Below are 22656 nucleotides of genomic sequence, written 5' to 3'. Positions count from 1 at the left end.
CTTGATCTTGCAATCCTCCTGAGTCACTGGGATTACAGGCATGGGCCACTGTGCCCAGCTCTAGCTCCATTTGAACAACCCACTTGCCTACCTTTGGGTTCTTGAATTCCTCATGCCTGCAAACTGTGCCTGGCAGAGAACGCTCTGCTCCCAGAGTCTGATCTTCCCTGGGCATGTTATTCCTGATGACTACAGAGGTAGCCACTAACTCAGAGGACTGCCACAACCGTCTCCGAACAAGCATGGAGTTCAGGGTCACAGCCTGGATCAGATGGCTAACCCCAATTTTCTGCAAGGGTCATTGTCTGTAATTCACTGTCAATCATGGAGATTGTGTAATCCGTGGGCTATTTGTAAAACTGACAGGAGGCCTAAGCAGGTCCAGGTGTGCATATTTAGCCAACAACACAGGAGCCATGTGTTTGGGATGCCCAGCCCTACTGTGGTCTTTTCCTTCATGATGTGAGCAAATCTTGAGCCTGCAGAGCCCTTCCAACCCAGTGGCCAAGACCCATGATGAAGGAAAGGGCTATCAGCTTTACCATCCCCTTGGGAACAGTACTGTGACCTTGATGCTAAAATTCGATAAAGATCCAGCTCAGATAATTTAAGAAAAGCCCACTGTACACTATGGAAGATGACCTCTTCCTCAGGAAGGCTCCAGCAGACTGAGGCCCCAGGCTTGCTTGCATGGCTGAGGGTAAATGTGCTGGCAGAGGTGGGGGTCTTTTGTATGGTCACCTGTCAGGCCCTCCTTGACACACTGTGTAGACAGGAAGACAGGTGTGGGAATTTCAGAGTCAGTATTAAAGAGAGGTGTGGGAGACCAACCTCGCATGTGACAGAGTCACTCCCCGGCTGGGTGACTGAGGCATCAGGTAGCAGAAATGCCACTAGACTACCCGGCCCTTCTTGGGTTTGAGGAAGGTGTCTTTGTGTATAGGCCTGCCTCTCCACAACCGCACCTGACCTTACAACACTGTCCCCCTTGATCTTCATTGGACAGGATTTTCCCCAGAATTTAGAGTTCCCCAATAAAAGCCCACTCTCTCCCCCTCTCTTTCTCTCTCCCCCTCTGTCTCCCCACTCCCTGTCTCTCTCCCCCTCTCCCTCCTCTCCCCCTCCCTCTCTCTCCTTCTCTCTCTCTTCCCCCTCTCTCCCTTCTTCTCTCTCTCCCTCTCCCTCTCCTTCTCTCTCCCCTCTCTCTCCCTCTCCTTCTCTCTCTCCTCCTCTCTCTCCCCCCTTCCTCCCTCCCTCTCTCCCCCTCTCTCCTTCTCTCTCTCCACCCCTTCTCCCTCTTCTTCTCTCCCCCCCTCCCTCTTCTTCTCTCTCTCCCTCTTCTTCTCTCCCCCCCCTCTTCTTCTCTCCCCCCCTCCCTCTTCTTCTCTCCCCCCTCCCTCTTCTTCTCTCCCCCCCTCCCTCTTCTTCTCTCTCTCCCTCTTCTTCTCTCCCCCCTCCCTCTTCTTCTCTCTCCCCCTCTTCTTCTCTCTCCCTCTTCTTCTCTCCCCGCCTCCCTCTTCTTCTCTCCCCCCTCCCTCTTCTTCTCTCTCTCCCTCTTCTTCTCTCTCCCCCTCCCTCTCTCTCCCCCTCCCTCTCTCTCTCTCTCTCCTCTCCTGTAGATCCTCATTCCCCAGCTGAGGAGCTTGAGGCAGAGAGCAAGAGGAGCGGTCCCAGGCAATCTTCTGGCATTGCTCTGAGCTGGGCACAGGCACATCAGGGTTCCTGGGGCTGCCTGCCCAGCATGCTCATATGCTGCACAGGTGCTCTTGTGTCAAGAATTGGCCCTGCATATTTTCAGGGTTGGGGAAGGAAGACTTCAGAGGAAGGGGTATGTGAGTGTCCAGTGGGCCTGGAGGGGGCACGAGCTGGGGAGAAGCCTCCCAGGCCCACTTCCTCTGCTCTAGACAGGAGGTGGATGTGGGAGGATTAACACACTGGTGTGAGGTGAGGACCCTGAGTCTCCCCTTCTTCTAGAGGTTTTTTTTTCCTGGCTCAGCTCTTTGTCTGTCTTGGAAGGTGGTGAACTTGGCTGCCTTTTGGGTATTGAGCCTGTCACAGCTTGCTTTTCCCCAGGGTCCTGGGGCCTCCGGGGTGCCTGGTACATGGACGGCCCTGCCCTTTCTCCTCCTGGCCAAGCTCTACCCAGACCTAACCTCTCATCGGGACTGTGGAAGTGAGTCAGGGTGGGGACAAAGGTCTCACAGGTGGGTCTGGGACAATTCCAGATACAGGGCCAGGAAAACTCCTGAGGAGGGAGCTTTCTCTCCAAACCATCTGGCTTCGTAGAGGCCAATCGGCAGGGCCATCTGCTCTCCAGAGTCCCTGGGGGTCGGTGCCGAGCCAAGGCCCAACCAAGCAGGGCTTCTGCACAGCGGGTCCACAGGGGCCATCAAGGCAACAGTGGCAAAAAGCCTAACTGGTCCCCAAGGGTCTGGCCTCAGGACAGCGGCCACAGTGCGGGAATGCAGTCACTTTTCAAGCCTCAGTTTCCCTATTTGAAGGGAAGACGGTACGTGCAGCAGCGCATCCTTAGCCCCGCTCTCCGCAGCCTGACCAGCTCCAGGCGGTCCCGCGGCAGGTGTCGCTGGCGCCCCCCGTTGGGTGTCCCCAGCACTGTCCACGTTGGTGCGGCAGCGCGGCGCGCGCAAGACTCGTCTGCACCCGGGGCGCAACCTAGGGCGGCTGGACAACGCCCCAGGCGGGCCCGCCTCCTCAGGGATCCCCGCGGGAGCCCTAACCAGTGGCGGCTGCGATAACCAGCGGCGGCCGCACCCCGCGCGACGGCTCCCGCGTGCTCGACCCCGCATCGCGGACACGCGCACGCCACCTCCTCAGCGGCGCCGCCGTCCGTCGCCGCGCGCGTGCGTGCCGGCGCGTGCGTCGTGCGTGCGCGTGCGCGGCCCTGAGAGCGGCGCTCGGGTCCCGAGGCGGCTGTGGCGAGGCGGCTCCGCGCTCCTGCGCTCCTGCGCTCCTTGGCGTCCGCGGCCCTCAGCGGCCTTGGCGTGACTGCCGCCCGCCCGTCCGCGCGCGCCGCTCCTCCTGGGCCCGCTGCCCAGGCCGCTGCCGGGGCCCGAAGATGCCGGCCGTGTCCAAGGGGGACGGGATGCGGGGCCTGGCGGTCTTCATCTCGGACATCCGCAACTGTGAGTGTCCGGCGGGCCTGGGGGGCGCGGGCCGGGGGGCAGACCTGGCGGCGGGGCCCGGGTGCGGGTGTGAGGCGGCGGCGGGCCGGCGTGCGGGTGGGGGTCTGCGGGTGCAGATCTGGCGGTGGGACGGAGGTCTGTCGGGTCGGGGTGCGGGAGCGGGGTCGAGGTTGCGATTGGGGCGAGGGTCTGAGGACCTGGCGGTGGGGAGGGTGCAGGTGCCATGCTTGGGTTGAGAGGCCGGGGATGGCCAGGTGAGGGTCCAGACCGAGGCTCGGTGTGGGGACCGTGATGCGGGGCCGGGATCTGAGGGGTGGGCGGTATTGCAGAGGGGCTTCCGGCCAAAACGCCCCTCCCCAGCATGATGTCATCTCGGCCTTTCTGGTAATGGAGCGCGTAACCCAGCCTTTTTCAAAGTAGCTGGATTTTCGCTCCGGGCACAGAATCCAGAGACGGCGCGTTCAAGCAGACGGCCTGTGACCCGGTTCTGGCGGCCTTCTGCTGGCCGATTAGATCTCACCCGCTGCGATCGAAGTGACTCATTCCCCCAGGGGACCCGCAGCAACCGGGTGGGGATGCTCTGAGCTAAGCTTCTATGGTCTCCAGGCATAGGCCCTCTCCAAATGTCCCTGGTGGAAAAAAAAAAAAAAGCCACCCAAAATGAAATGGGTCAGGAAGGCAGGGCCTGCTAAAGAGGGGGCTCAATTATTCGCTTTTGTTTTTTAATATTTATTTTTTAGTTGTAGTTGGACACAATACTTTTATTTATTTATTTTTATGTGGTGCTGAGGATCGAACCCAGGGCCTCATGCATGCTAGGCGATCACTCTACCGCTGAGCTGAGCCACAAACCCAGCCCCAGTTGTTCGTTTTTTCTTGTTATCCAGCAAAAAGTAATTGGTTCTTCTTGTTTTTTTTTGGTCAAGGATTGAACTCAGGAGTGCTTAACCACTGAGCCACAGCCCAGCCATTTTTTTATTTATTTTGAGACAGGGTCTTGTTAAATTGCTCAAAGCCTGGCTGAGTTGGTGAGGCTGGCTTTGAACTTGGGATCCTCCTGCATCAGCCTCCCCAGTGTTGGGATTACAAGCATGTGCCACCACACGTGGTGGTTCCTTGATTTTTATTACCTTAGGTTAATGAGTATTTTGAGACATTTTGTGACATTACCTACTGCTAAGTGCTGATGTGCTGATCCTTCCCTGTCAACCTCACCTCCTTGGAGCAGAGCCTCAAGGCCAGTCTGGGTGTACCAGGCTTCTCTGGAAGGGTAGAGGATGTTGGTCCCTTTCTTCCTCTGAAGAATAATAGGTGCCAGAGCTTCTACAGGTAGGCCACTCCCTTTTTCCTGTTGGTTTTTTTTTTTTTTTTGACATGAAATGAAATTTCCAAGACAATGCTTTCGAACTTACGATGCATTTTGTGAAGCTAAGTGTGTGTTTGCTTGTGAAGGGGACCCCTTGGATGAAGGCTTAGTGGCCTTAAGTTGGCCGTGATGTCATCCTCCATTTTTACACTGGGAAGGATATTGAGAGTGAAAATCATTTTCACACAATTTGTCTCACTTTAAACACATGTTCTGTGCATTTGACCAGAAAATGTGCCATATATTGAATATTCAGTAAGTGCTCATTGACTGACTGTAGGTCAGACGTCCCACACCTTGTTACAGCTGATAGCTGGGACTGACCTTCCTCAGTTGTGGGGGTCGTTCAGCAGCACTAGATGCCTCAGTAGTACTGTTATAAAATGTCCCCTGACAAGCAGAGTGGCCCTTGGTTGAGAACCACTGATGTGGACCAGTGGGCAAGCCAGTTCTTCCCCTAGATGAGCCGTTGGAAGAAGGGGTACCTGGTCCTCCTTCCTCAGAAATACCTTCCCTCCTGGCTCTCAGGTCCCTCTCTCATCTGCTGTGGCATTGCTTTTCTTTGGAGCTGAACCAGGGTAGCGTGGAAGGGACAAGTGGAAACTGAGCTGTCTCCATCTGTGGGCACTTCTGATTGGTAGTCCATTCCTCTTGGCACAGGCAGCAATGGTCCTGTCTGGGACTCTGTACCTCTTCACTGTAAGCTCCATGAATGGGGATCCTATGCCTTGCTCACCACATCATTCCTCCTAACCCCATGCCTCTCAGTGTCAGGCACATGGTGTGTGACCAGTGAAGGCATTGACCAGGAGCCAGCCAGAGAAGACTCACAGGAGAAATGAGAGGGCTGAGTGAGCTCGAGCCAGGCAGGGCCAACGCGGTCTGAACTTACCCCTGTGTTGCAGGGAGATCAGTCACTGCTTCTCTTCCTGACCTGGCTCTGGTTTGTGTGCTTGTTGAGAGAGTGACAGGAGTACCCAGGCTCTGTGAAGAGGGTGCTCTGTTGGGAGCCACCAGTGACTGAACTGATGTCAGAGCATGAGTTTTGAGTGGAAGTGTGATTGAAATCTGTTTCAACTCTAAATTGGCAGCTCCCTTTACTTTTCTACCAACTTGCTTAAGTTTTCCCCTTGAAGGTTGTACTAAGCATTGAGGGTAATGTGGAAGGGACAAGTGGAAACTGAGCTGTCTCCATCTGTGGGCACTTCTGGTTGGTAGTCCATTTCCCTTGGCACAGGCAGCAATGAATATGCTTCAGGATGTGAAGAGGTGCTCCCTGGTACATTGTGCCATTCAAACCTGTAGCTCTTATGGTTCAGGTGGCAAACTAATTTAGTGTCTTGTGAAATTGCCTTGATCTTTCCTGATTTACTTTAAGCAGGGCTAAGGACTTTGCTAATGTGAGTTCAGTGTGTGGGAGTTAATAAACTTTGTGTTACTAAGAAAATTCTAGTTCTGGGGCTGGGCCTGTAGCTCAGTGGTAGAGCACTTGCCTCACATGTGTGAGGCACTGGATTCAGTCCTCAGCACCACATTAAAAAAAAAAAAAATAAATAAAGATACTGGTCCATCTACAACTAAAAAAACTATTTAAAAAATTCTAGTTATTTAATTTAATTATATATATATATATATATATATATATATATATATATATATGGTTTTTTTTTTTTTTTTTTTTTTTTTGGGTATTGAGTATTGCACTTGGGGCACCTGACCACTATGCCACATCCCAGCCCTATTTTTTATTTTATTTAGAGACAGGGTCTCAGTTGCTTAATACCTGCTTTTGCTGAGACTGGCTTTGAACTCATGATCCTCCTGCCTCAGCCTCCCAAGCCACTGGGATTATAGGTATGCACCACTGCATCTGGCTTAAATAATTTCTTGCTTTGAAACACTTAAGGTTAATAGGAAGCTGAAGCAAAAGACGGGGAGATCTCTGGCTTCCTTCATCCATATTTCCTGATGTGCGTATCTTGCATAATGATGGCATTTTCAACACAGGGAGCTGATGTGGTGTAGACCACTGGGCTGTTTAGGCCTTGCTAGTTTTAGGTGCACTAGAGTGTGTGTGTGTATGGTCTGCAGTTTTAGTATATGCAGTGTTGTGGGACTCCTGCCTGAGTGGAGATGCAGACCATGCCGTCATCACAAAGCACCCTGTGCAGCTCTGACAGCCGCCCTATTGCCCAGCCCTGGCAGTCGCTCATCTACTTTGCTCTGATTTTCTGGTTTCAAGGATGTCCTGTAGTGTGGGACCTTTCACATTGCCTGGCTTTTTTCACTCAGCACTGTTCCTGAGATTAGTCAAGCTGTTGGGTTGGTGGCACTTATTTGAGCAAAGGGTCCCAAGGGAACAAAAGAGCTGCTGACACTGGGAAAATAGCCATTACTGACTATTCAGTTGTTCTGGAACTTTTTTTTTTTTTTAATGGTGGAGTTGGAATGAAGGTTGAGTGGAAGTTTATTTATTTTTTATTTTATTTTTTTTAAGAGAGGGAGAGAGAGAGAACTTTTTAATATTTATTTTTTAGTTTTCGGCGGACACAACATCTTTGTATGTGGTGCTGAGGATTGAATCCGGGCTGCACACATGCCAGGCGAGCGCGCTACCTCTTGAGCCATATCCCCAGCCCTGTTCTGGAACTTGTGTTTGCTTTTACACAAATAGTATCTGTGAAGGAGAGTAATATATAACTTATATCAGTTTTTTTTTTGGGGGGGGGGCGCTGCTGACACTGGAAAAATAGCCATTACTCACTATTCAGTTGTTCTGGAACTTTTGTTTGCTTTTACACAAATGGTATCTGTGAAGGAGAGTCATATATAACTTATATCAGTTTTTTTTTTGGGGGGGGGCATCTCCAGGAATGGAACCCAGGGCCTCCCACATGCTAGGCAAGTGGTAAACACTGAGCTACCTCCTCAGCCCTAATCTGTGTTTTTTTTTTTTTTTTTTGGTGGGGGGTGTACCAGGGTTTGAACCCAGGGTGCTCAACTACTGAACCATATCCCTAGGGCTTGCTTATTTATTTATTTATTTACCTATTTATTTTGAGAGAGAGAGAGAGAGAGAGAGAGAGAGAGAGAGAATTTTAATATTTATTTTTTAGTTTTCGGTGGACACAACATCTTTGTATGTGGTGCTGAGGAGCGAACCTGGGCGGCAAGCATGCCAGGCGAGCTCTCTACCGCTTGAGCCACACCCCCAGCCCTATTTATTTATTTATTTATTTAGAGACAGGGTCTTGCTAAGTTGCTGAGGTCGATTTTGAATTCACTATCCTCTTGTCTCAGCCTCTTTTTTTTTTTTTTTTTTAAAGAGAGAGAGAGAATTTTTTGATATTTATTTATTTTTTAGTTTTCGGCGGACACAACATCTTTGTTTGTATGTGGTGCTGAGGATCGAACCTGGGCTGCGCGCTACTGCTTGAGCCACATCCCCAACCCCCCACTCCTTTTTTTTTTTATGTGGTGCTGGGGATTGAACCCAGGACCTTGTGCATGCAAGGCATGCACTCTACCAACTGAGCTATATCCCCAACCCCTATCTTAGCCTCTTGAGCTGCTAGAATTACAGGTGTATGCCACTATACCTGGCTCCTGCTTTGCATTTTTATCTGTCCTGGCCTAGCTATATGTTGTTACATATTCTCTTATGATGCTGGGCAGTGGCAGTGAGGAGCAGCCTGCACCCCTGAGGTCACCTGGGCAAATGGCTAGGACAGCACAGTGAACAGTGTGCTGCTTGGCTAAGCTGAGATGGTGTAGGTGAGTTGTGTTTCCTGCATTTCTATCTACAGTGTCTTAATCTTTTTTTTTTTAATATTTATTTTTTAGTTTTAGGTGGACACAGTATCTTTATTTTATTCTTTTTTTGGTACTGGGGATTGAACTCAGGGGTATTTGACCACTGAGCCACATCCCCAGCCCTATTTCGTGTTTTTATTTAGAGACAGGCACTAAGGGTCTCATTGAGTTGCGTAGTGCCTTGCAGTTGCTGAGGCTGGCTCTGAACTCATGATTCTCCTGCCTCAGCCTCCCAAGCTGCTGGGATTACAGGCATGCACCACGGCGCCTCAGCTCTTTAATTTATTTTTATGTGGTGCTGAGGATTGAACCCAGTGTGTCATGCGTGCTAGGTGAGCACTATCACTGAGCCACAACCCAGCCCCCGGTGTCTTAATCTTACGGTGATGTAGGAGCATCCACATGTAACGCCACTGAGCATGCTAAGCTCTGAGAGCTGACTGCAAGGGAGCAAATAGGTCCTTTGTGCACCAGGCATGTCCAAGGCAGGAAGTGGCAAACATGGCTACTTATTCCTGTGTTTGTGGGGCTGGGACTCTGGGGATGAATGGAGCTGCTTCCATTGTTTTTGGGGACATTTTGCCTAGCCCTCCAGGCACTGGAGTGCAGGAGACAGGAGGAGAGGTGGAACAGGTTGGGGGAGCAGTTTCCCTTGTCCCTGAGAAAGGGCTGAGCTGTGCTGAGGGTGTAGAATCCCCAAATAGGGTGACTGCCAGTGCCCTACTGTTTGTGCTGCATTGTCTTTCTAGCTTTTGAAATCACACATCCCTTTGAAGTGCACTTTAGCACAACTTTCATGTTTTACATGATTTTCATGCATAGTGGTAAAGACAGAATGAGACTTTGTCAGTTTGTCATTGAAATATTAAGAGAACCTTCAAAGTTAAATGTCTATTTTGTGTTTGGGAGTGTTGGCACATGCCTATAATCACAGTTGCTTGAGAGGCTGAGGTAGGAAGATCGCAAGTTCAAAACCAGCCTCAGCAGCTTAATGAGACTTTTAGCAATTTAGCAAGACCCTGTCTCAAAAATTAAAAAAAATAAGAAGGGCCAGGGATGGGCTGGGGTTATGGCTCAGCAGTAGAGTGCTTGTCTGGCATGTATGAGGCCATGGGTTGAATCCCTGTTCCACTTATAAACAAATAAATAAAATAAAGGCCCATCGGCAACTGAAAAAAAAAGGGGGGGGGCCAGGAATGTGGCTTAGTGTTTAAGTGCCTCTGGGTTCACTGTCCAGTATCAAAGAAAAACAACCCAAGCCATTTTGTCTTTCTTGACTGTCCATTTAAGAACTGCTGACTATTTTAAAGGAACTCTCTTCTTGCATATATAGTTTTTGCATCTTCTGCATAATTCATATTCCTTAGAAACTGATCTAGGAAGTGTGTGCCACAGGGAGAGGAAGGGTGAGGGGGGAAGTGGCTGCTGCCACAGGCTCTGTGCCTGCCAGGGTGGGGCTGCAGTTTTTTTTTGTGACAGGTTGACTGACCCAGGGATTGCATGTTCCCAACTCAGGACTTCATTTCTCTGTCCTCTCAGAATGGCTTTTACTCTGCTGCTTTTGGCACAGTATTTGTCAGGGTCTTGTAGTCTGAGTTCTTGGAAAGGCTGTCTTTGTAGGATTAAATGGCATTTCCTTGGCTCTTAAAAAAATTAGATGAGTCAGTCCAGAGGGGAAGATTAGAGTCTAGTGTAGCAAATGACATTTTGGGGAGGTTTTTCAGTGATGTGAATATGGTTAGAATACATGGTGTGAGCTCCTGCATACGGGGGGGTGGGGGTGAGTCCCTCTGACCCTCACCTGTTCTCTAGGTTCTTGAGCATTGGGCCATCCTCCCTAAGCTCAATTTTCAGATTTTATAAGTTTCAAAAAAACCTACCCTTTTTTTGATACCAGGGATTGAACCCAGGGTGCTTAACCACTGAGCCACATCCCAGCCCTTTTAACTTTTCTAATATTTTATTTATTTTTTTTTAGTTGGACACAACACCTTTATTTCACTTATTCTCGCACATGGGAGGCAAGCGCTCTACTGCTGAGCCACAATCCCAGCCCTCTCTTTTTATTTTTTATTTTGAGACAGGGTCTCACTAAGTTGCTGAGGGTGGCTTTGAACCTGTAATCCTCCTGCCCCAGACTCCCAAGTCCATGGGATTATAGGCATGTGCCACCATACCCAGCTACCAAGTCATTTTGTAAGTCTATAGTAAATGGGTTAGTCAAAAATGCTGTATCCAGAGCCAGGGCAATAGTGAACACTTGTAATCCTAGTGACTTGGGAGACTGAGTCAGGAGGATTGAAAGTTTAAGGTCCATGTCAGCAATTTAGTGAGACCCTAAGCACCCCCACCAAAGCGGGGAAAAAATGGTCCTTTCCGTGCAGTAGGCAGGCTAGATGGGGGCCCCAGCTTGTGGGTGCTTAGGAGCCTGGAGGTTCTTCTTTCAGAATACTGCCCTAGTTTTGCAGCAGGCAGGTGTGAGGACATGTGGGGTGTGCTGGTTTTCTCTGGAGTCTGGAACCAGTTTGACCTCTTGATGTAGATTAGGAAGGGTTGAGCTGGTCCCACACTGAAGTGCCTGCAGCATGCTGAGTTGGAGGCAGCTGGCTGCCCCGGGAGCTCTCAGCCCAGCCTGAAGCTGGGTTCCTGGCATCACTGGTGCTTGAGCACCTCCTGTGTTCAGGACTGCCTGCCCAGGGAGTCAGAGGACATAGGATGGACAAGGTGGGCATTTGCTTGGGAGGTAGGGTCATCCTAAGGGAAGGCAGAAGGAAATAATAGAGGCATGCAGGATGCTTGCCTATCCACAAAAGACTAATTCCAAGTTGAACTTGGAAGACTTCCTGTTTGTATATGGCCTTGTTGAGCAAGCAGTCTTCTGTTAAAGCCCCTACTCCCAGCATGACAAAAGAATATAGAACAAATGAGATTGCCCCCTAAGGTCAGTCCTGAGCCTGGCCTGAGGTGAGCTACATCAGGGTTTGGTGTGGAAGCTGCGTGTTGGGAGCTACCAAGTTGGATGGCTTCTGTTGGCTTCTGGTGATGTGTGGAGTAAGTTCAATGACTTTTTTCCAGTGAAGAAATAGATTGAATGGGCTGTGGTTGTGGTTCAGTGGTATAGCACACTTGCCTGGTATGTGTGAGGCGCTGGGTTCCATCCTCAGCATCACATAAAAATAAATAAATAAAATAAAGGTATGTGGGGAAAAAAAAGTAAAGCATCTAACCTCCAATTGAATGACACCCAAAAATCAAATGCATGTTTTTGCTAGGCCTTATGAAGCCTCAGCTTTAGGTTGTAAAGCCCTTCACTGGTCCTGGGAGCATTAATCTTCTCAGCTTCCCTGACCATGTGGGAAGGCTGAAGTACCCTGACAAGCAGTGCTGGATGTATAGTGTGCTGAGAAAATATTAGTGTAGTGGGCTTGAGTGGGTGTGTCCCCCCCAGTCAAGGTGGAGCTAATACTGTGATAAGGTAGGTCTGTGCTGGAGATGGTGGATAGGATTGGCCCAGATGCATAGAGTACATAACATGGACCAGGCACTGCTCTACTGTGAAGTGGTGCCCTGAGACTGGAGTGGGAAGTCCAAGAAGAGAGGGTCAGTGAGACCACAGTGGCTTAGAATTACAGGCATGCGTATCTGCAGCACTGGGGAGCGAACCTGAGCTGCTCTACTGCTAACCTATACCCTCAGCCCTTTTTTTTAATTTTTTTTATTTTTGAGACAAGGTCTTGCTAAGTCATTGAGGCTGGCTTTGAACTTGCCATCCTCCTGCATGGCCTCCTGAGCTGCTAGGATGACAGGTTGTAATATCCTGCCCTGTTCCTGCTGTTTCTCTAACATCACTTCCTGCCAATCCTTAGGCTTTTCGCTTCAGCATGGTGAAAGAGAGGAGTGAGACCAGGCCAAAACCACTGATCAGGGAAGCAGGGTCTGAAAGACTTCTGGGGGTCGACCACTGGGAGGAGCACAGGGTGCAGGTTCTGCTGGTGGTGGTCGGTGCTGCAGGATTTTTAGAGTGGCATTGATGTGCCCACAGCTGCCCTGTGCGCAGATGTGGGCTGTCCTTCCGTGGGCCAGGCAGCTCTCCTAGCAGTCTTTCTGCAGGATGTGTGACTGACCATGGTTTGGGCTGGGGTCAGATTCTGGTTGTATTGCGACTCTTGTGATTGTGAATGGCGGCTACAGCCCTGTGGATGCCTGAAGTCTTTGCTTTTTTTTTTTTTTTTTTTGTACTGGGGGATGGAACATGGGGTATTCTACCACTGAGCTGCACCCCCAGCTTTTTTTTTTTTTTTAAGACAGAGAGAGAGAGAGAACTTTTTAATATTTATTTTTTTAGTTTTCGGTGGACACAATATCTTTATTTTTTTATTTTTATGTGGTGTTGAGAATCGAACCCAGCGCTCCGCGCATGTCAGGTGAGCGCCCTACCGCTCGAGCCACATCCCCAGCCCTGCACCCCCAGCTTTTTATTTTTTTTAAAAATATTTATCTTTTAGGTGTAGACGGGCACAACACAATGCCTTTATTTTTATATGGTGCTGAAGATTGCACCCAGGTCCCACCTGTGCTAGGTGAGCGCTCTACCGCTGAGCCACAATCCCAGCCCTAAATTTTTTATTTTGAGACAGGGTCTTGCTAAGTTGATTAGGGCTTCACTTAGTAGCTGAGTTTAGCCTTGAACTTGTAATTTTCCTATATCTGCCTCCCTAGTCCCCTGGGTGACAGGGTGTGGTGACTGGATTCAGCTGAGACTTCACTTTTTTTTTTTTTTTTGGTGCTGGGGATTTAATCCAGGGCCTAGTGCATGCGAGGCAAGCACTCTACCAACTGAGCTATCCCCAGCCTGAGACATCACTTTTGATGGAGTATAAACCCGGTGAGAATTAAAGTGGTTTCATACCCACCCCTTTCCTTGTACTCAAGTGCTCCCCATTTACCTTTCTTCCCATCTACCCCAGGTTTACTGTCTGTCTGCAAGATGGCTTAAGAGTATAGAGGCCAGCCAGGGGCAGGGGCACACGCCTGTTATCCCAGTGGCTTGGGAGGCAGGAGGAGTACAAGTTTGAGTCCAGTTTAGGCAAATTAGTCTCAAAAAACAAAAAGGCCTGGGGGTGCAGCTCAGTGGTAGAACACCGTGTGTTCCATCCCCAGTACCACAACAAAAACACCCCTTAGAGGTCAGATTGCCACTGGAGTGCTGGGTTTGGTTTTGATCAGGGTTCCCTTCTTACTGAGACATCCCTTCTTACTGTGACATCCTTTCGGATGGCGAGTACAGTGTGTTGGGTTATTTAGTTTGTCAAGCACTCTGAGCTCTGGGTGGAGCCTCTGGACTCAGGGTTTTGCTTCCTTCTTTTGAAGTAGTTGATATAGCAAGTTTCTTTTACAGCTTGAGTAGCATCAAAAGAAAAGCACCAGAATGATTGTAATTTTTTTTTAACCTTTTTTTATTTTTATGTGGCGCTTAGGATCAAATCCAGTGCTTCACATGTACTAGACAAGTGCTATACCACTGAGCTACAACCCCATTCTGGAATGTCTTTTTAAATGGCCAGTAGAAAACACACATGAGCACTTCTAAACACTTTTGGAGTGCATTTACTGCTATTGAGAATATGCATCTGGGGCTGGGGAAATAGCTCAGTTGGTAGAGTGCTTGCCTCAATGCACAAGGCCCTGGGTTCAAACCCCAGCACGACACACAGAATACGCTTTTTTGGTTTTTTGTTTTTTTTTTTGTCATGTACAGCACCACTAGTCCTGAACCTTACTTTGAACCCCATTGTGCCAACAAGAGTTTAAAAAATCTCTGTGATCTGGAAAAGCTGGTTGGTTGTACCTGGGGCCACTTTAGAAGGGGTGTGTCCATCTACAGGTAATAGTTTGGAAGTCGTCCTTTCTGATAGAATGCTCATGATTATTAATTTTACTTGTATTTTATGTTCAGTTAATTCTCTAAACTTTTATTTTCTTATTAAGTACAGCTTGAATCATCCTTGTGCAGAGTAGCATCTAGCTCTCCCTAGAGCTGAGGGTGTGTTGGAGGAGGATGCTCTGTGTGAAGGGCCAAGTCCTTCAGTCCCTGTGGCTCCATCTCTGAGATGGTTCTCCCTGAGCGCGAGTGTGGATTACCATTTGTGGGTGCTGGGTTCTTTCAAGTGCTAATGCCCATTTGATGTGCATTCTTTAATGTGCATTTGCTGTGGATTTATTTGATAAGCAGAGAAACAGATCCTCGTGTTGCATTCTTGTATTCCTATAGTTTTGATGCAATCCCAAGAGTGACAGGTATTTTAAAGTCATTTCAAATTTTCTTTATCTTTCTAGATTCTACTTTCTGACATAAAATTGTTAAGATTCATTCATCTGTTAAGCATATCTACTGAGGATGTGCCAGGCATTATTTTTGGCCATGGGGATTTGGTGGTCAATCAAATGCACAAAACCCCTTTATTTTTAGAACTGAAATTCTTATATATAGACAGGAATCTGTCCATCTCTGTTCATATCTTTATCATGGAGAGGATGGAGTAAGGACAGGAGCAGTGGGTATGGCTTTCACAGAGGGAGGCCACAAGGTGGGAACCAGTTTCCTGGGCCTGGGGCAGCTGGCTGGCCTGGTGTGGCTCATGGTGTTCCTTGGAGGGCTGAGCACATCTTGCTTGTAATAAGATTGTCCTGGCTTCTGTGAGGCCAGGCAGCGGGGCCAAGGTTGAAGCGGGCAGACAGTGTGGGTATGGGTGTTAGTGTGTCTCCTAAAGTCACCTCCGGGAAACAAGGTGGGCTAGGAGGTGGTTGAGCCATTACCATGCTCCTGCCTTTCACAGTGGAGGATGTAGCAGTGACTCTCTGGAACATCCCTTGATCTTAGAATTCCTAGCCTTCAGGATGGTCTGAATAAACCTCTGTCCTTTATCAGTTGCTGGTCAGTGGTCCTGTCACAGCGACTGCCCATGGACCACCTTGCTGTTACCCAGGGTGTGGGGTCTGGTGGGGTAGGGTGGGGTGGGGGTAGGCAGGGCCCTGTGTCCAGGTGCATCAGGTGCTTTCCTCAGTAGCCCTGGAGGCTGCTGCAGCTGTCCTGCTTGCGCATATAGAGGGTGTCATCCTTCCTGGCTGCTTTTAGTATTCTGCTACTGGTTTTAGGCACTTTGATTCATAATGCACTGTTAATTTTCTTCATGTTTCTTGTGCTTGGGATTTGAGCTTCTGAGACCAGTGGGCTTATAGTCGTGCTAGACTGGGTTCTGTTCCTATAACAAATGTTAGCTAATCAGTTTACAAAGAGAAAAGGTTTATTTTGGCTCCCAGTTTCAGAGGTTTTGGCTTAGGGTCTGTTGGTCCTATTGCTTGTGGGCCTGTGTGATGTAGCACATCACTGTGGGTACATGCAGCAGCTGGAACATGTGGCTGATAGTAGAAGTCCTCTCACCAGGAGGTGTGAGGGCTGAGAAGTTAGTATATATATATTTACCAGGAGAAGCTGTCTCCATAATAAGGCATTTATATAGAAACGTAAATCTTTAACATTTTTAAAGTTATCAGGGATATAAACACAACTTTTAACTTTTAGTGTTACAGATGTCCTTCCCCATAAGATACAGTTTAATAATTTAATGTCATCTGATCTTGTAAAATCCTTTTAATAGTATGACCTCAGTGTCTAATAGAGAAACCTTTAATTCTGTTACTCAGGGCTGGATAATCATACTAGCAAACATCAAGCCTACCTGTGTAGGTTAGGAATATCTGTAGGCCTTAAACTAAAAACTTCTGTCTCTGGCAGTTCCTTTTGATAGTCTCTTTTTATAGTTATCAGGCATTTCTGTCTGAGAATCCTTCTTTGTAGCCTCCAGTCTTTCTTATTTTGGGGGGCTAACATAAGGTGTATACCTTAAAAAAAAAATAATAATAATAATAATTGTTATTATTAAAAATGCCCAGGAATGGCTGTGTTTTGGTTTTAACTATCTTTGCTAAGTGTTTAAGATGAAGCAGTCAAACTGACTTTTGTTTCTATTTATTGTTCACAGTCAGCCGAGTTTCCATGGGAATCCTGGGGCTTTAGAGCAGCTTCTCAGTTCCGCTAGTGCCATTTGCGCTAGGATGGGTCCAGGTCTTGCTTGACAGTGGCTTCCCTTGGAAGCATCAGGGGTGTCTCCCTTCTCTGATGACCTTCCTCTTCATAGCAAATGCACTGATTGACTTTCTGTTCTCCACTGGTCTCATTAATCTCCCTGATCGGGAGGTTATGTGGCCCAGAGTTGCAAAGCTCTTTAGAGAAGTCCCCTGTTCCCTGGATTCAGACTGACTCTGAGGGCAAGAGCCAAATATTGGTTTTCTTGGCCCTTTTCATTTAACTTTAATCTTTAAGTCTTGATCTTAAACATTTAGCAAATTAACCTTATCAGCCTTAAATTAAAAGTATTGAGCTTTAATGTCTATAACTTTACAATTATTTACCTTTTTTATTAATTGGGGTCTGTATAATCCTATCTGTCTTTTAGGTGATGGCTTATTATCTTAAATTAACCAAGGTTGTGTTCTTAAAGCAACACCTCTACAAAACACTAACAGGGAATCTTTAGATCATTTAGAAGGAAATTACAAAATAAAATTAACAAGAGTAAAAACATATTTAGTTCGTGTAATAGCAACCTTGAATTTTGGCTGAGTTATACATTAAATCCCCTGTTTGAGATCCTAATAATCTTGACAGAAAAAAACAACTTTTGAACATAACTTTAAATGAACTAAAATCTGGCTTACGGCTTTCGTAGTCATTCTCACATGTGGTAAGATGGGACACAGCCTATTCTCAGGTAAGGCAGGGCTCTTCATAAATCTTAAGTATTCTAGTTCTAAAACTGATCTTTGCCTTTTAAATATCATTTTACAAAGTTTACATAAATTGTTTGAGGTCACATGAATATTAGCTAACACCATATGATATCACATTTAAAACATGAATTAAAGAAAGGCTGAAAGTATTTAACCTTTTGTGGAAAGGTTACAAAATACTTTGTGCTTTACAATAGATTAGGCTCTCATCAACTTAAAAATATATTTGAATTGTTCCCCAATGTAAAAAAAAACACAAAAATTTACATATCTTATTGATATCAGGTAAATAAATCCCCAATATGTTTTTTTTAAGCTTAAAATTACCATACAACTTTAGAACACCAGCTTGATATAATGCTCTTTTAAAGTTTCTACCTTACAGACTTGTATACCTGGAAGATATGAGCACATTAATAGCATCACAATTACATTGATGTTTTTATATAAACCAAGTTTAGCTTTTAAATAAATGACAGTACAATGCTCTAAAATTAAATAAAGTTCTTATTTAACCAGTTGTTTAATTTTTATGGTTACTTGCTCTAGAAAAAAAGAAATAAAACTTAATAAACACAATGTTATGGGTAAACTTATGTCTTAAGAAATCTTCGTCTTTTTAATACATGACTGATTGTAAATCAATCAGATATCTAACAAAAGTACTCATGAATGAGTAATCCCATATCAAATTTACTTATTTTATCAAAATATTAGACAAGTATATTGAACAGTGTTAACAATTTTTTTTCCTTGTTGAAGGAAAGTCCTAGAACCAAGGCATATTAGATGTTTTATAGACATTAATATTTTATTAGTTTTTTTGAATACCTAGAAAAACTTATAAGCTTAAATTTAAAGACATTTATTTTTATCTGTTTACCCAATTTAAATTGAACCATTTAAATCACATGAATTAAAGATCTTTGGATCCATTTTTAAAATTTTTTATGAGTGCTTCTTATATCTGTTAATTTGTATATCATATATATGATATACGGACATACATACATATAGACATACATAACACAAGTGTGCACACATAACACAATAGAAAAAGCATTGTGGCCTTTGCAGGTGAAATCTCCATTGCTATGTTTAAAAACTCCACAGTTGATAAAAAATAGAACTGATCAGAAAAACATTAACCTAGGTCTGTAGGATCAAAATCATGAGCCCCCCAAAATAACAGAATCTAAGAAAAAGCAGGAGTTCTAGAAAATGACCTGCCAGTAATTAGTAAATACCATACAATTTATTCATTCATTCATTCATTCCCTTAGGCCTCAGATCAGTCTCCTGCTGAGCTTGCAGGCTTCTTTCATTTTCTGAGGTCGGGAAGGAGTAGGGAAAACTGCTATTCTGAATAGAAACCTCATGATTTTCAGGTTTGGATGTTGAAAATTATGATACAAGTTTAATTTATGATACAAGTTTTTAAATTATGATACAATTTACAAAATTTTATACCTTCACATCATGTTTTGTCAAAGGAAAAATTTTTCTACCCTAGAAAAACTTGTTTACACAAAACTGAAAATAGGATCTTACTTGATGATATAAAAGCTACTATCAGAAGAAATTTCTTCAGGATCATTAAGCCACTTCCTTTGCTCTGAAGTTCTTATAATAGTATTAAGTTCTAAAAGAGAACCACACACCACCATCTATATCCAAAATTGATCTTTAAAAATTTCCAAGACTGTTGCTATTCAACGTCATTTTAATAATCCAGACCAACTCCCAATCCAACACTATTCTTTCCCAAGCCCTACACACTGAGGGGAGCAGATACCATATTATGATTTACTATCCTTGTCCAAATTAATGCACTGGTACACACAGTGACATCTTCCCAGGCTACCCAATTCAAAAATTGGTGAAAAAACTGAATGATTGGGAGTTACTTGCCAACTTGGAAGTAAGAGTTCTTTAGTTTTCCATCTTAAGTATTTAAGTTCTGTGGCATGAATTATCTGAAATCATAAACTAAACAATTACCTATACTCAACTCTTAACTGCAAGATTGTGCAATGCTTCAAAAACCCATTCAGATACCAGATTGTTACAGTAAAACATAATCTTTTAGACAACATTCAGCAAAGATCATTCCTAAGAAACAATCTATAATAGCAACACATTATTGCCCATGTCTTAAAGGGCCAGAAAAGAACAAAGATACAACGACAGACAGACAGAAAGGAGCTCTAGACTATGACTGACAGACAGGAACTTTTAAAACAGAGTAGATAAGACGAAAATCTCCCCAAGTTTTTAACTCCCATTTAATTATGACTCCTACACCGGTGGCATCATATATGTCCCCGCGAGTGGACCAGATATTTTCACAGAGGGGCAACCAGAAATGTAAAATCAAGGGTCTCTGTGGCGACTTTACTGCATTTACTGTTTCCTTTTTCTTTTTTAAGTAGACAGAGGTAGCATAATCCTTACAGTGCAGGGAAGGAAGGCAGGAGTTCCCAGAAGCAAAAGGGCTTCAGCAGCTGCTGGGAGTCCCTCAGTCCCTCCTTTTACTTACAGGATTAGCTCCTCTGGATCGTTCCACCCTAGGCACGCTCCATCATCTCCTAACATTTCAGTTAATTTCTCAAAAAGTTTATCTTACATTCTCCACATGCAGTTGTTTGGAGTGTCAGACTTCCCCAAGAAAGTGGAGTGGGGGTCCTCTAGAGTCCCCCTTGGGGTATCAAAATTTGTAACTGAAAGTTCAGTTCCAGTCCTCAAAGTTAATTGATGCCAATTTAATAATGAGGACAGGATTTTCAGAAAAAGAAAAAAAAGGGAGGTTTATTGCTTTGCTAACAAAGGAGAAACACAGGGGACTCTGCCTCAAAGGTTGTGACTCTCTTCATCTGGAGGGATAGGGGTTTTAAAGGAGTTTCATTGTTAATCTGGGAGATATTCAGTTCTTAGGTCCCCAGAAGGCATTTCCCTCTGCAGTGGGTGTGCTCCAGGCAGCCAACTAGGGGCTTCTCTCAACCTGCTTAACAAAGGGGGGTAAAGTTTTATCGCAGTTCCTTAAAACACAGTTCAAAGGGGTGTCAGGCTTACTTGCTTTATTACCCATTTTCATGTCCAGTTTTCTTAAGTTTTTACCACAGAAGTCACACAACAAAAGGCAGGGGAAAAAAAAAAAACATATAGAACACAGAACAAAACACAAGAAAACAGAAACCCGGAGCCAAAACTGAAAAAACAGAGGAGCAATGCAATGTCTTGCTAAAGCTCCGGGGGTAGGATTGCGTATATGCCCATCAGCACCTCTCTACCCTTCCAGAGGAATTCCCTACAGAACAGAACAGAGGACAGAATGATATCTCATTACTGTCCCGGACAGGAGTATATGTGAGCCTTGCCAGGCCACCTCTCTGTCTTCAGAAGAGATCTCCCTTAACCGAATATAGATGTTATAAAGGCACCACTTACCTATAGAGGCCTCCTCCACCAGATGCTTGCTAATTGTTTTAGGGCGGCAGTTCACTCCAGTACTCCGGGGATCGAGGCTCACTCCGAGGCCTTGGAACGTCTCAAGGTGCGCACCCCCTAGAGTGGCTCTCTAGCCCGGAGCCCTGGAGCGAAGGCCGGCTTTAGAATTTCTAGCAGTCTGGTCTTGTGGTCTGGTCTGGCAGGGTCATCTCACCGGGGAACTCCAAAATGTTAGACCAGGATGCAAGAAAAGACCACTGACTCCAATTAAAATCAAATTAAAGCAAGCTTATTATTTTGACCAGCTGGGCTGCCTCTCCCAACAAATACCGCGGGAACAAGACAGCACTGCAGCTTTCTTGCAGCCCAGCTTTATAACCCAGAAAGTTACACACGGGGAGGGGGGTGTTACAAATAACAAAACTCTGACGAGCATAACACAAAGGCTGGTTTACATTTTTGCTGGCCCTGACATCAGAATTTATGAAGGTCATTAGAGCCTCAGAGGGTTGTTATCTGGCCAGGGAAGGCCAAGATTTATGAGGTGTCATTAAAGTTTCAGAGAGGGCTGCTATCTGGTCAGAGAGAGCCAGGCATGGGTGAATTCAAAGCACAGGCAGGAATTCCAAGCAGGTTCATAATTTGCAGTAATTTATAGTAAAGCTGAAATTAGCTTTTCATGGCTTTGTGGCGAGATGGCTCCCATTTTTAATAGGGAATCAGGCTGGGTGTATCAACAGGTGCTCTACACCGAGCCGCACCCCAGCCCCTATGATTGCTTGTTTGTATGTGAAATTATCTTTCCTGAATTGCCAGAGGGGCATGGTCCTGAGTGGCTTGTCTACCCCAGAGCTTCCTCTCTGCTGTCTTTTTGTTGGCTGCTTTTGGGGTCTCTGTCCCTGTCAGCCTGTGTTTGCTGCACCACTGCTTTCCCTAGATTTGTTCCTGTCCAGCTCAGGGTAGACACCAGTCCTGTGGTCTCTGCTCTGTGGAGGCCTAGGGTCACTCCAGCTGCCATCCTCATATTGCTCCCAACCCTCTGTGGGACATCTGTATCTGCAGGAGTGCTCCTGGCTCAGACCTGACATATAGCCTCTTCTTTTCTTCCATCTCTTGCTCAGACAAGAGGTCTTATGGCTTTTGGTAGTTTCCTGGTGGGGGAACTGTGGCTCAGAGAGGTCACAGAGTCCTCAGAAGCTGCTCTTGGAGTCCAAGCTGGGAATCACTAAACGCCCTCTGTCATCACCGAACTGCTTCTCTCAGGGAAGTAGGTGTGTGTGCATGTGCACACATTTGTTGTACGTGCACACACATGTGTCTGCATATGTGTGTACATGTGTATTGGGTGTTTGCATGTGTGTGTGCATTTGTGCCTGTGCACGTATATGCACATGTGTCTGTGTGTGCATGTGTCTGTATGCATATGTGCATGTGTGCATGGATCTGCGTGTGTAGGTGTACGTCTATGCACACGTGCATGTTTGCATGTCTGCATGAGTATGTGTATACGTGCAGGAGTGTATATGTGTCTGTGTGTATGCACATGTCAATATGCGTGTGTGTGCATGTATTGTGAACTGGCTGTACTATAGTGTCTTGCCTTTGTTTATGTTCCTTGACAGAGCACAGCTTTATTTCTGTGTCTCTTGTATCTTTTAGTTTTTTTTTGTGATTCATCTATCTTGGCTAAGTCTGTAGCTTCCCTCTGAAAGCTGTCTCAGCTCCCTGTCGTTTCCTCTGCCATAGCTCTCTCGTTCGTACTGTCTACTTCAGATCAGAGCTCTGGTTCTGGATGGCAAGTCTTCCTGGAGCATGGGTAGCAGATAGTGCCATCCATGGCAGAAAGCAGAGCAGGTCCCTTTTGGAGATAGATTAATATAGGTGTGTGCATACAATATGCAGGCACACACAGACGTATACCCAAGACACATGAGGCTCCCATATGGCACTTGGAGCATGCTCAGTCCATGCTGTGTGCAGTTGCCTGTGGTTTCTGGGTGTGTGGCAGAAGCTTTCATGGCTCTTTCAGCCAGATCC

The 22656-nt window shown here is 46.1% G+C and overlaps 1 protein-coding gene across 4 annotated transcripts in view; it reads left to right on the top strand.

Moving 5' to 3' along the window:
* Positions 1 to 2914: 2914 nt before the first annotated feature.
* Positions 2915 to 22656, top strand: part of Ap2a2 (adaptor related protein complex 2 subunit alpha 2) — a 67264-nt gene continuing 47522 nt past the window's right edge. For all 4 annotated transcript variants that reach the window (XR_013090461.2, XM_076847807.2, XM_076847806.2 and 1 more), the window contains exon 1: positions 2915 to 3143. Coding sequence is in view for 3 of the 4 variants with exons in the window: in XM_076847807.2 (XP_076703922.1) it covers positions 3077 to 3143 (67 nt within the window). In the remaining variant the exon portion in view is untranslated. The remainder of the gene's footprint in view (positions 3144 to 22656) is intronic.

This window comes from Callospermophilus lateralis, chromosome 2, assembly GCF_048772815.1.
Source record: "Callospermophilus lateralis isolate mCalLat2 chromosome 2, mCalLat2.hap1, whole genome shotgun sequence".
NCBI lineage: Eukaryota > Metazoa > Chordata > Mammalia > Rodentia > Sciuridae > Callospermophilus > Callospermophilus lateralis.
The sequence above is the reverse complement of the archived record's forward strand: the minus strand, read 5'-3'. Positions and strand labels throughout refer to the sequence as shown.